Source organism: Branchiostoma floridae, chromosome 3 (genome assembly GCF_000003815.2).
Source record: "Branchiostoma floridae strain S238N-H82 chromosome 3, Bfl_VNyyK, whole genome shotgun sequence".
Taxonomy (NCBI): domain Eukaryota; kingdom Metazoa; phylum Chordata; class Leptocardii; order Amphioxiformes; family Branchiostomatidae; genus Branchiostoma; species Branchiostoma floridae.
The window spans coordinates 16,465,467-16,479,502 of record NC_049981.1 but is presented as its reverse complement, the minus strand read 5'-3'; the positions used below and the strand labels follow the sequence as shown (position 1 = coordinate 16,479,502).

The 14,036-nt window shown below is 39.3% G+C and overlaps 1 protein-coding gene across 1 annotated transcript in view; it reads left to right on the top strand.

The window, feature by feature from the left end:
- The window catches only part of LOC118410820 (glutamate receptor ionotropic, kainate 1-like), a 42,907-nt gene extending 29,251 nt beyond the window's left edge, over window positions 1–13,656 (top strand). Inside the window, exons 3-11 of the mRNA XM_035812649.1 lie at window positions 4,000–4,086; window positions 4,585–4,631; window positions 7,814–8,005; window positions 8,288–8,517; window positions 9,513–9,610; window positions 11,337–11,564; window positions 12,085–12,352; window positions 12,694–12,922; window positions 13,306–13,656. Coding sequence (XP_035668542.1) covers window positions 4,000–4,086; window positions 4,585–4,631; window positions 7,814–8,005; window positions 8,288–8,517; window positions 9,513–9,610; window positions 11,337–11,564; window positions 12,085–12,352; window positions 12,694–12,922; window positions 13,306–13,398 — 1,472 coding nt within the window. The 3' untranslated portion in view covers window positions 13,399–13,656. The remainder of the gene's footprint in view (window positions 1–3,999; window positions 4,087–4,584; window positions 4,632–7,813; window positions 8,006–8,287; window positions 8,518–9,512; window positions 9,611–11,336; window positions 11,565–12,084; window positions 12,353–12,693; window positions 12,923–13,305) is intronic.
- Window positions 13,657–14,036: the final 380 nt, after the last annotated feature.

Below are 14,036 nucleotides of genomic sequence, written 5' to 3'. Positions count from 1 at the left end.
TTTTTCTAATTTAGTGGTGTCATACACCAAAAGCAACTTTTTTTTCATGCAACCTATTTGTGTGAGTGACAAACTTTAAATGTTGAACTTTTAAATGATTAACCTTTCAGGGGAAAAGTATCAAAACTTTTTTTTTTACTTCTGTGCTCTTTATCGGCATCATAAGGCTATTGTGGTCTAAGTATATATATTACCCAAATAGGTCACTGCGTTTCAGGTGTAACACGGAGCTTACTCGCACGAACAGACAGGAAATGGAGCGGCATTGCACATCAAAGACTGACCCTAAGCCCTTCTACCATGTGATTAGCCTGATCCGTTAAATCACAGTGCACAGTTCATCAATCATTTTAGGTTCAAAGGAAAAGAACCATCGGAATATAATTGCCTCCAGAACGAGACGCCTCTCTCTCCGGTTGAACTAGTTCACACTTCAATCAGATTACCGGTTTGGTACGTAGGGGCTAGAGTGTTGAAAAGTGATTAGTCATTGCTAAAGGCATAGATTTTGTTTTGGACATTTGGCATTAAGTTTACTTGAATGAATGTACATTTTTGCTCTGTCGAAGTTGGCCACTAATTGCATGTACATGCAAAAAGGGTTCATTTAGCCTAGATTATTTTGATAATACTCCAACTGCACTTTCTCTTTTTTTCGTATACTTGCCATTAGCAAGCTATTTTTCCAGTGGTGCGGAGAACGTGTTTGGTTATGATTGCTGCTTTCTGACCAAAATGACACCCTGTTATAGACGGCTATTTAAATTAATCCAATCTTTTTAATGTGGTCTTAAATAGCGTCTCATTTTGACGAAAAGAACGTCTTTGGCTATATGATTAATTCTCTTCGAAATGTTGGAATGCTACTGCACATTAAATATCTACTAGTATGCCCAGATGTAACAGTAATGCCATTTTGACCTAATGATCATGCTGCAATTGAAAAAAGCAGAAATTATGATTACAGGGATATGAAGCGTCAGGGACTATATACGAGTATAACTACTTGACCAAGTACATTCTAACCTGAACCCTATATCACTGTAGACCATGTACAGCCAATGGTGACTACTGATTGATTTTTCCTCAAGATTATAGAAAGTGCCATAACGAATGTTATCGGGACTTACAGATGAAATATATACTCTACACATCATATACTGTGGAAAAAGGAAGGGGAATTGGATGATGTGGGACCAATGTAGCATTTGGCGATGATGGTACGTGGACATGTAATGGCAGATGAAGTGTTTCGCGTATCTAAGACCGCATATTAAGCTATTATCAGTAGGGAGTAATGTTTCTTTAAAATACCCGGAGTTTTTACTATAAAAGTGATGATAATGGAAGCGTGTAGATCATAACTTACAAAACAAATAACTTACTTCAAGTTACAATTCGCAAAGATGTTACCTTTAATAACCGAAGACAACTTATAAGTTACAGTGTACACGAAAAATATATACATACAATGCACGTGTTTTTTTGTACAAAATAAACCAGTAAACCGCGAAAGTTTGGCTGAATGTTACATATGGGTTTTAATGTTCTCTGCACCGGGCTTTATGCTATACTAAAATACAATGTTATCTCAAAAGAGCATTATGTCGTGAATTACAATATGCAATAAAAGTGCGACACACTTGACTTATAGGTGGGAATGAAAACTCTGTGAACCGTGTTAAAGGGCGCTGAGAAGCATTTTTTTCAACATCCGTTTTCATTGTGTCACATCTACCTGTAACTTTATCTCCGTATACCAGTGAGCCTGGGCGCTACCATGAAAACATCAATTCAAGCATTACGTATACGACAATGATCTCCAGGGTTATCATTAGAAGAACTGAAGTCCATAGATGATCGATTGGTCTCATGAAAATCCACACGAAGCACTAGTCGGCACAAAGTGAGTTTATCAAAAGGGGATTGCCTGGATGTGATTAGAAGTGACGTGGAAGAAGAGAGTCAAAAGAGCATTGCCTTTGAGGCTATATGCACATTTGAGTGAAGCAGCATCGCATCATTAACACTAGAAAGGACGTATTCTGAGGTTAAATTACACTTGATCATGGCTCAAAGCCAGTATCAAAGCAAGGCTTGCTCATGTAATTCCCCTTTATTACAGCTCAATATAATTCACAGTAGGTATTCTAATAGAGGATTATTATTGGGTCTTATGACTACACCCTAAGTCGCCCAAGGTCAATCTTTGGTGATGGTGGATTATATGATGGATAAAAAGAATTTTAGCGTTGTTTTGTAACTAAATGGTGGCAATTTTGGAAGAGAAATAATGGCGTATAGTTTGTAATTACAGAAGCGTGTTATTTGACACGAGTCATACCGCATATTTCTACCTAAAAGCTAGTAATAAGGAATGTAGCCTTGCCCTTATAGAAGTCCCAGTTTTTGGCTTGAATGAGTGTCAAGTGAAGTAGATTAAGAACTAGTGACATATAAATTTTGGCTGATGGGAACCTAGGTATACAGTGTTCTGTTTTCGAAAGAGAAGCTGGGAATTGTGACTAGAAATAATGGCTCCATGTTCAAAAGATGACCGGTGAAACATGTTGCTGAGTCATATTAAGTCTTGTAAATATGATAGGACCAAAAAGACCATAAAATAAACTTAAACATTTATGTAGTAAATATGTTCCTAGTGGCGATGGAAATAATGGTAGATAACTTGTTACCAGTGAACTGCCATAGGTTAATCAAGCTTGCAAATAAATGAAGTACTCAGCGTGAAGCTAGTACGTGGTAATTGATAGGGTATGAAGTGTTCATTTTGCCCAGAAAATTCTGTTCTGTTTTCTCCAAGGTCACTGACTGAAGAATCCTTAGGGGGTAAATACATTTACCTTCATCTATAGCTAATCACAGAGTGTGATGAGCTGTAAGGCATTTTACAGCTAGGTGGGTGGTTACTGTTCATCAACCGAGATGCAGTGGTAATAGACAATTTTGTGGTCCTGACCAGTAAAATCAGGCTTAACCTCCAGTCTTCGCTACGCCCGCGTATACTGTCTGCATTAATATGTCTGCTATTAGAGATGTAGTATATGTTATTTTAAACTCACATTTCTCTCTCTCTGTCTGTCTTACCTTGTCTTTGTCTCCATCTGCCTATCTTTAACTCACTCTTTCTTTTTTCAAATGCCAGACTATGACTATACTATCTACCAACGTAGCTGTCCTATTGTATCGACCCATCTTCACAATATTCATGCAAGACGAAATCAATAGTTTCCAATCTTTTGTGGGGAAGCTTTGATGACCTATGTGGACTTCCTGTCATGTGAAGGACTGCTTATACTCTGCCAACAAATATCTAAAATCATCAGCTAAGCAAGTCAGTTGTTTTGGGCTGACAAACAAACAAATACAAACAAAACGGAGATACACCTTCAGAACACACACTCATTCGACGAAAGTCGTGCACAACACAATTCTTTACCATTAAGATTTTCATTTCGAGATGTCCTTATCCTTTGGTGATATGCATAGAGTTAAGCTCAGCTTTGCCATAAGAACATATCCCCTGTGGTAAGTTAAATCCCACCGATAACTCCCTCTCCCTTTGTCTGAGGGTGGTAGTCAATAGTACTTACCCAGTGAATGATTAAGGTGATCAGCATGGCAGGGCCTTTCAACTTACGGGACTCCAAGGTTATTCCATTGAGAGATTCAATGCCCCCGCCATCGCTTTTTGTCATGAAAATACTATATTCGTTGTGCATCCATGAAAAAAAAGCGATAGCAATCTTACAGATAGCAGTGATTGGTTTCCGAGTCCTTCACCTACAACATATAAATAATATATATAATATACTCAGGTGCATTCTTTAATTACAAAAAATAAGTAGCTTTCCTAGAGAGGGACGAGTCCTATAGTAAAAGCTTTGGAACCTAGTTTACCTAGCTTGATAGGAGCTGCTTGATGTATATCTAACTATGAATACCAACTTACTGATTAACTACACTTTTGTCACAATTCAGCGCCATTGTTTTCGCATGACGTCACAAGGAAGCCAACCCCATTATTGATCGCCAAACTTCTTGCTACTACCGAATCATCTGAACAAGGTATGTTATGCTAATTCCCATCCCTAAGTAACACAGAAATATGATGAAGCTTGAAGGAAACCTTGAAAACTTTTATTAGAAAAGACCCAAGGTACATATTGGCACAAATCCAAAGTAATCATTTGTACTAATTGTACATTTTAGAAACCCCAACTATTTATTCTGTTTGGCATGGATCATTGCTCTACAGATTGTCTATCTCAGCGGGTATCCATATACCAGTTTATGTCTTTATCTTTGCCTAGAACACATATTGCCAGTAGAGATTACCGTTACATATAATTTGTATTGCTAGTATATTTGAAAGTTGTTCCTATCCAAAGTTCTTCTAATGGTAGTTTTTGGCAAATGCTACTTTAGCTTCCGCCCTCCTGACCCCAGGGGCTCTTAGGTAAGCATTAAATGCACTTATTGTGCATTAGACCCTTGCCCCTTAGAGAATGCATTATCGAGAAAGGTACGGACTATTTTTGTAACGGAATCTTTCTCATGTTTCAGAGCGACAATCGTTAAAAGGGGTGCATCTCAGAGCAGTGACAATTGAGGTTAGTTTCGTTTGGTAGATTTAGAATAAAATGTCATCACGAATAAAAAGTATATCTGAAACTTCAACCTTGAATACGCAAACCTCCGTAGCTAACATATACTACTTATGCATGATGTAACCTTCCCTGTCCTTGGTGCTGAATTGAAGTTAAAGTGACACTTCTGTGAAGGGAAGACAGGGTGTCTGACGGGTTGAAATATGTACATTAGTTACAACAATAACAGATGCAGAAGAAAATAGGATGACCCAGAGGTGAGGCGAGTGGCACAGAAGAGCTCCCATTAGGATTTCGGCAATGGCGTGATTTGTACAGCCTGAAATGGCGGGTGCGAATTCGGAATAATATCAAGCACTTTGGCATGGGGTAAAATCTGAGTAGGGGGAGGAGCACGCCGGGTGCCAGCCATTTTGGGCCACTACAGGCGGGCTACCAGATGTGTGTGTATGTGTATGTGTGTGCACATGTGTGTGTGTGTGTGTGTGTGTGTGTGTACATGTGTGTGTGTGTACATGTGCGTGTATGTGTGTGTGTGTGTGTGTGTGTACATGTGCGTGTATGTGTGTGTGTGTGTGTGTGTGTGTGTGTGTGTTTGTGTGTATATATGTATATATATGTGTGTGTGTACAGTGTGGGAGAGAAGTATTACAGAAATCCATACTGCGTTCTTTCAAACGCATTTTGTCTACCTGTCTTCACCTTAAAAAGCTATGGGAACTAATGTTCTAAGCTTCTAAGGTTCTAAGCTTACAAGGAGTGCTTTACAAGGCCCTTCGCGCAAACGAGGCTCCACTCGGAGATTTGGGATAGAGATGACGGGTAGCCGAAATTGGTACGCGCGGTCTATTTAAATCGGGGAGCCCTTGGCTATCGATATACATTGATATACAAATATAAATTATATCTACCGATCTTGAATTTCCTGTACTGCGTTACAAAAATACAGTTGTAATCATATAACTTTGTTAACCTCTTCTAAACTTCTAACTAAATCATATTTCCCTTATGTACAAAAATTCAAGTCCAACAATATCTTTTATTGCTTGGATTAGGGTTAGACTAAAGTGTGTTCTAGTTAGAAGAAAATCTCTGGTGACCATAGTCTCTCTGATACTTACGGGATATCTTTAGAGTAATGAAACCCACTTATTAAGAACTAATGAATCAAAATTAAAGAATGCTTGTTCTAGTCCAGTCAAAGATTGATTTTTCATACCACGGAGTTCACACTTGTCGCCATCTTGCAAAGTGGACCCCCCCTCCACATAAATGGTGCAGACCGCCCATGGTGGCTGGCTCCGGGCGCGCTGCTCCACCAGATGTAAAACCTTGCAAAAGAACTAGTACATATCTATATATAGTGCATGTCCTAATTTTGGGAAGGACGAGCCATCCATCGTGAGTTGTTATATCCTTACTAAAGCAATAATCCTAATCCGCTTAGGTGCAATGTGATAATCCTTCCCTGCTGCAGGTAAGTATTAATTGTCAGTGACATCAATCATGCCCACACTTGCCTGATCCTTTTAGAGAAAATATAGTTTGTCAACAACTTAATCGACGAAACCACACTTCACTTTTTACGTATACGAATTGTGATTATTTAACATATATTTCGACCGGCTAAAATTGCAGTTGTGTGCACACTGTAAAAGCATAAAACATAAGTTGTATCTTGAAGCTTATGTCGATTGTAATGATTTGAGCCTAATTACCATAAAAAATACTTAGAATATACAATACAAGGTAAATGTAGATCATATGTTTTAACTATCGAATAGAATGAAATTTATATATACTTAAATAACTACATGACTGGCAGATACCGATGTAATCAGAAGAGGTTGGCGGGTTATCGACTTTACTGGATACAATATCGACCTGCTGTCAAATATATGTCCAAAATGGTCGGCTTATTTGAATAAAACATTTTGAATTTTCTTTGAAGTCAGTTCGTCGCAAGCAAGTGTGATAAAAATGCGTTTGATTGTAAGATGCACACCATAGGTCAATTTTACAATGGATCTTATTTTCTTTTTGTCCTACACTCTATCTTGTCATGAAACCAATTCCAATGCCAATGCTGTAATAGAAAGGTCTCCCTTGTTTCCCTTGGTAAATCGTACTGAAAATGTATGAGGGAATTTTAAGTACCATTGTAAGGAATAGGTCAAATGAAAGAAGCCAGTAGCTAGATCGTTAAATTGGGATCGGGGTGAACAAACGTGGCCAGACGGTGAATACATGAGCTGCATACATCCCCATACAACTCCTATACAATGGCACTCTGCAGAAGGTTTCTGAATATCGGTGGAATTATTCCGCCGCCATTATTTCATTTAGTAGAAATTGGCCAAAAATGTGTGCTGGGGGACTGACCAGTATTTCCACAAAGTGTGTTTTGGACACGACTGTCAGCTACGACCTTGCCACTCAACACTCTCAACATCATCTTATTGCTCTGCGGTATACACATCGCACGTTGTAGACACAAAATCGTGTATAGAAAACTTTTTTCAGCATTGCGACATTGCTTCAGATGACCACACTTCCGGTACACGCTCTACCAAACAGTGTTGTAACAAATCCCACCAGGTGCTGAAAATACCTCAGTGCCACACCATACATAGGATTTTGATTGATGGCTATGTGGGCGACAAAATGAAGTCTCAGTAGAATTATCATATTCTTTAGGCAACTTTAGTTTTACTTCCATCTGGAAGATTGCATCCTACTCAAATACAGAAAGCAGTGACAAAGTATTTTCGATGAGTTCGTAGATCGATGACGATAGACATCTATTGATGTATAGTAGAATCATGCAGAATTAGTCTACAAACGTTTCGGCATTCCTAATGCAACCTAACGCTGCAATGTGACGCTGCTGCGATAAGATTTAGGTGATTATGAACAACGATCATTATAACTTCATTGCAACACAACTGTACATGCTACATGGTCTTATCATTAACCTTTGGTACAATTGTTAGTACATGTATTACTAACAAGATAATATCATATACTCTGCAAGTAGCATACAGATTTTGTGGCGTTTGCTCCTAAAAGAATTCGGAGCAGCGGAAATTGGATCCATTCAAAATAGTCTTGAAGATTGTTAGGTTTTTATAATATCTTAAATGTCATTCTAAAATACCAAAGTAACCATTTCTTCCTGTCCATAGGAGGAGCCATATGTTATGGTCAACAGACTGGGTGGCAAGGCCAAGTTCACAGGTTTTGTCATCGATATCATCACAGCTTTGGCGGCAGAGCTTGACTTCACCTTTGACCTGTACTTGGTCCCCGATGGCACGTACGGATCACTGAACGCTAATAAATCGTGGGGAGGGCTTATCGGTGAGGTCATGCGAAAGGTACGTGATGAACAAGATAAATCATTGAACTTGGCAAATATACCCCTTCTATTTGCTATGCACCTGTTTTTGATTACGAAGTTAGCTACGTTTCATGCATACAGCTAAAACAATGATACGTTTACGTAAGCTCTTCTTCAGCTATTCTTCAGTCTTGTGAATTGATGTGTTAGATTGGTACGCTACAAGAAGATTAGACAGTACCTTTCAATGTTTGACTCCTGTCAGTTACGTTTATATAATCTACTTTACGATTGAACTTTGTAAACACATTTCATGCAGCACGCTGATGTCGCAGTGGCACCGGTAACGATCAGCTCCGCCAGGGAACAAGTCGTCGATTTTACCAACCCCTTTATGGATCTCGGAGCCGGGCTGCTCATCCGGAAACCTGAACCAAAAGGAACTTCTCTTTTCGCCTTCCTGCTGCCGTTCAACAGTAGAGTGTGGTTCTCCATACTGGGAGCGTTAATTGGGACTGCCATTCTACTGTACATCACAAGTAGGATCAGGTAGGATAGACATTAGTCACATAGAGTCGCCGCAGTTGTTGTGTCCTTACGGAATTGAGGCCTTTTACTAACTTGCTACTAGTGCTTCATGCTCTAGGTCTTTGTTGGATCCTAGCATGTAAAAAAGCAAAAAAAGTCACTTTTTACCAAAATACAAAGGCCTGCTGAATAAACATGGAAAAAGGATGGTTCTTTGGTAAATACTCTTTTCAAAAAATTTGTGTACAATATAGACTTAACTTATTTACGTTATTTAACTTATCTCCTCTGACACGAGTGCTCTCGATAGTTTGACGTCATTTGCGTTCGGAAGACTTTACGTACAAATCACTTTGGCTACATGACGTCTTACTTTTATTTTGTAAATGGACATAAAATAATATGTCAATGTCAAAGCCAAAGCTAACGTATAACGTGAACAAAACCGGTTTGTCTTATTGGACCAGTCCGGATGACATGACCGGATGTTGGACCTATAAGAAAATAAACAGATTACATGATCAGGAATTCACATGTTTTGGGGCTTACCTGTCGAATTTGCAAAGAACATAACAAGAGCAAAGCATAGTTCATTTATACAAAGTTTTACAGTCAATCATGCAGAGGCAGTTAGTCTTACAGGCCTAGGATTTTAGAACGCCAATGCAGCTAGGTGTGACGGGTCGTTCGTTGTTATATAACCAGCTGCTGCCGCGCCGCGTGCCTGCGAAGCTGGTGTGTTACGCCGAACGGCAATTATACCGGCTATATAGATACAGATACAGATACAGGGGGAGTCAAATAGCTCACGAAACATACTTCTTAAGCTTTGCAGCAACATGGACCATTGTTTTGCGTATCGTCCATTCACATGTTTTCTCATACTGAATCAGGTCCAGATTCAGGTCCGACCTACCTGGTCCTCTGGACCTGAACCGGACCTGGACCTGAATTTTCTGTACCGGTACCCACCCCTCATGGGACTATGATTTGCGAGTCGATCTTATTTTTTCTAGATACAAGTGTAACGTGGGTGACCCGAATTACGACAATGATGTCAAGTTCAACATGAAGAACAGTCTGTGGCTGACGTACTGGTCTATAGTCAGAAAAGGTGGGTGTGAACGATCTGTCTAATAATGAGATCATGTGTTTATGTCGGCGTATTAACCCTGCTTTTCAAAGCATTCATTCATCATGTGGTACATTGACTTCTGTCTTGATCTTTACATCAACTCTTGACCTTGACTTATTCTGACCTTGGAACAGTTATGACTTGCAGTTACAGACAGCGATTTCGCTCCGTATGAGTTAAAGGGGGCAATCCCGTTGTCTTGAGATGAATTAAAGAGACAATTTAATAGGTCACAATTTACTTATCACCAACAGATATAGACAATAATTATGCAAGGGAGTATGAAAAAGTTTAAAGTGACCACTTGTAACTACACAAGAAAGACTAACTTACTTTTCACAAGCTTCAGCGTACGTCGAGCAGCACATGGCTTTGACATTCATGCATCTTACATACGCATTAACTAATCTCCAGGCATATTTATATGTGCCTCTGTCATAAAATAGTATCAAAGCTGGCTAAGAAGACTTTGTGTAGCCTGCCAAGGAGTGCCCATTAGCCACCCGTGACACTCCTTGGCCGGCTACGTTTCTTGCCAACTTGATACTACTTTTATGCCACCTGCAAGTCCGTCTATGTATTATCTATAAACTTATTAAATGAACAAAAAACATTTTCCAACATTTCCAACAAGTTTGAAATACATAATTCTGCTTTGGCCGTTTCTAAAAGGTTCAATGCAGGTAAGATCCAATATCAGCATGGTAGCAGTATATGACAAATATTTTCTGTGGAGCGTAATCTCAATCAGTCGTATGATTGACTGATTTTTCTATATCGCTGGTAGTAAACCATGGAAGTTCAAGTTTCCCGTGGCACTACATTCAATTGAAAAATGTCATTCCTTCCAATAAACGTCACCAGGGAATACGATATATCAAAATACGCACTTAATTTTGCTGAAGCAGCGAATTCGCCTTGAGAGCGAATCGTAATAATGAATCGTATACTTCGGCTGCTCAAGGCTAGGATGCAGAGGGCTTATAGGATACTCTTGGGTTGAGTGAAGGCGTTTATCAACTTCGGCCGCCAGCCCGTACGTTGACAAGACATATGGATTTTCTTGCAAGACGCAGCATTTGGAGGACTTAGAGAAGGCATGATTCATATGAAGGATTATGCAAATGTTGCAGCAACTCATCAGATGGATTTATTTTTGCTGTACTAAAATAATTTTAAGTCAAGAGCTATCTATCTTCTACGAATCCCAATTGCCTATTGCAGTTTAAAATGACAGGCAAATGAAATGTGATTTACATCCCACATATACACTCAATGTCAGTTGTAACGAGTGTTGCGAATTGTGTGTAGGAAACATGCTGTGTCGGGCATTTCACTGTAAATTATAACTATCAGAATCGATGGGTTAATAGTTGAATATTTGATTTGACCCTCTTATACTTTATATCAAGGAACTACCATTTTTGTTGTAATAATTTTAATGTATTACTGGATTTTTTGTCTGCTATTCTCGGAAATAGTTACAGATAAGTGTGTCACTCTACATGCGATATAAACTATTAAGACTTATGGATATACAGTTAAACTTTGTTTGCAAATATAAGCAGTTGTTAGTTCATGTCAAATAAAAGAGACTAGAAGTCCGTAGAGATAAATGACAACATATTGAGACTGAAGATGTAGGTTCATTATTGAGTTCTAGTAAAAATGCTATTTACTACAAAAACACGGCATTATCTCACAGGTGGAGAGCCTGCGCCCCGCTCCCTCCCCTCCCGTATCCTGGCCGGTGCCTGGTGGTTCTTCACCCTGATCGTCATCTCCACCTATACTGCCAACCTCACAGCCTTCCTCACCGTCAAGCGGCTCGTCACGCCCATCAAGTCCATCGACGACCTGTCGAGCCAAACCAACATACGGTACAGCGCCACGTATGGTACCTTCTTGTACGACTTCTTCAAGGGACAAGTAGGTAGGGACGCCATCCTGTACGACATCAATCTAACTAGTTCCAACTGTGACAAAATACCACAAAGTATCTGCATGTGATTGCCGTGACATGATGTCAAAAACGTGTTCTATTATCATATCTACAATTAACCCTATCCAGACTTGGGAGGGTGGCAAAAAGTGCCTGCGCCAACTTTGACGTCGTATAGCTCCCAAACGACTTGTGCTAGGACGACCAAACTTAGTGAACTCCCAAACGACTTGTGCTAGGACGACCAAACTTAGTGACTTTTGTACAATATTGTTGGCAACAATCTACCAAAAAAAGTAAGTTTACAAATTTTCGATTTGACATCGCAACGGCTTTCTGAAAGCCATGTTTTACAAAGATCACTAATTTTGGTCTAAACAATGGAATTTAAATGAACGCAGATTACATTTGTATGCTCGCATGGTTAGCAGCAAATCAAATTCATCACTGTTGATATGCACGCTGTCACTGTTTAAAAAGTCAGTAATGCTTGTTTTATCTGCACTGATAGGTACTGGGTCCATATACGAACGGATGTGGTACAACATGAAGATGGAGAACCACAAGCATGTCAGCAAGTTCCCGAACAGCAGTAAGCAGGGGCTGGAATGGGTGCGCCAGGGAGGTTACGTACTTATCGAGGAAACACCTTTTCTTGAGTACGCCGTGAGAACTGACGACAATTGCGACTTAATGTTGCTCGGAAAGCCGTTTCTTTTCAAAGGATATGGATTTGCAACAAGAAGATTAAGCTGGCTGAAAAAGCCATTATCTGTTGGGTAAGAAGTGTAATCGTAATGTAGTGCGTTGTTTCACTGAGTTGTTATCCATTTAATGATTTGGACTCTAATGATACTTTCATCTCATATTCATAACTCAGTCATATTGGCGTATAGAGTTGAATGATAGGGTCTTGATCTTTTGTATTCTCAATTTCGTGAGTTTTGATTTTACATGGTCAAGAACACATGACGATGATGCCATAAGTATCTTTTGTTGATAGCCGGATGATGATGTTTACTCTTGATCCGCGCGTATGGATCGAGGGCAACACAGAATATGCCTGGGTATCAAAAACCTTTCAGAATCAATCATGAAAAGAAACTTTCTTTTTACACAGCATTTTGAAGCTTCAAGAAACTGGAAAGATGGATGAATTACGAAACAGATGGTGGCCCAAAGATGGCTGTCCGCTGGATGGAGAAGCGGCTGATGTGAACACCGCTTCTGCTTTAGGGATAGACATATTTCTGGGCGTGTTTTATGTCCTGGGGGGAGCTGCATTACTGGCTGTACTGGTGACTGTGGTCCAGATCATCTACGTTAAGCTGTGCAAGTCCAAGCCTCAGGTAATGAAACTATTTCCTTTCATCATTCGAATTTGCTTCTAGATATCCTTCCGCCTCTTGTACACTAGAAGTTTTCATCGCCGTGGGCAACTTCGGAAGTGGCTTAGTACTTGTGCAGGGGGAAAACTTAGAGACGAAACATCATTCAGACTTCATATGATGTTATCAAGGGGGAAGACCGAATGAAAAATGTTGATCTAGAAACGTTCTGACATATGCTGGTCGTGTTGGAAGAATCCGAGCACGTAAGAAAGTCACTAGTTGAGAATAATCTATATTTTCTTTTCTTAACACCACTTTCGAGAAGAGCATTTTTGTACAGTGGCATATAACCCCTGGTCTTTTTTGTTCTTGCTAATTTCAAACTTCTCCTTACCTTATAGCCTGAAGAAAACGACAAGAAGAAGGAAGTTCATTTCGCTCCAGTGAAAAACAGCATGCTTCGGCGTCAAACAACTGAACTGAATCTGCACTGACAGCAAGAGGGCATGAGCGTCTGCCTTGACGGTTTTTCTTCATTACGAAAGATCTTAGCATAGATAAGTCATAAGCGACTTTAAAAATAAGTTGATACTTCCAGCAGCCCATTGCTAGCACATTGATGTTTATAAAGGATCGGAAGGAGGAGTATTTTTCTTGCCTGAATGTTTCGTTCATCGTTGTACTTTTTAAGAGATATAAAACATTTGCCATTTGCCGTTTAATATGAAGTGAAACATGTCGTGTTTAGAGACTGATGTATCTCAGTGCTGAAAGATATATATAGTATTGACTTTGCGTGTGTGTACGTTTGGTATAATGTACCGATAATGACAACAATACAGTCATTTGATTTTTTTACCCTATCATCATTGATGTAATAAAAAAGAATTGTGCCATCAGAGCTAAGCCAAGAAATAAGATAAACTTTAGATTGATAAAAGCTTATTGCCACTTTTACGAAATTATTTTCACAAACTTTATTCACTCTTCGTTCTATAAAGCCTAACTGTCCCGACTAGTACATGTCTACCTTGTTCTTCAACGAGTAAGTAGCAAATCAGGGGGCATGACGATAAATTCGTATTCAACTATTTCATACGTAAAGTCTCAGATCCTCCTACTATAAACATCT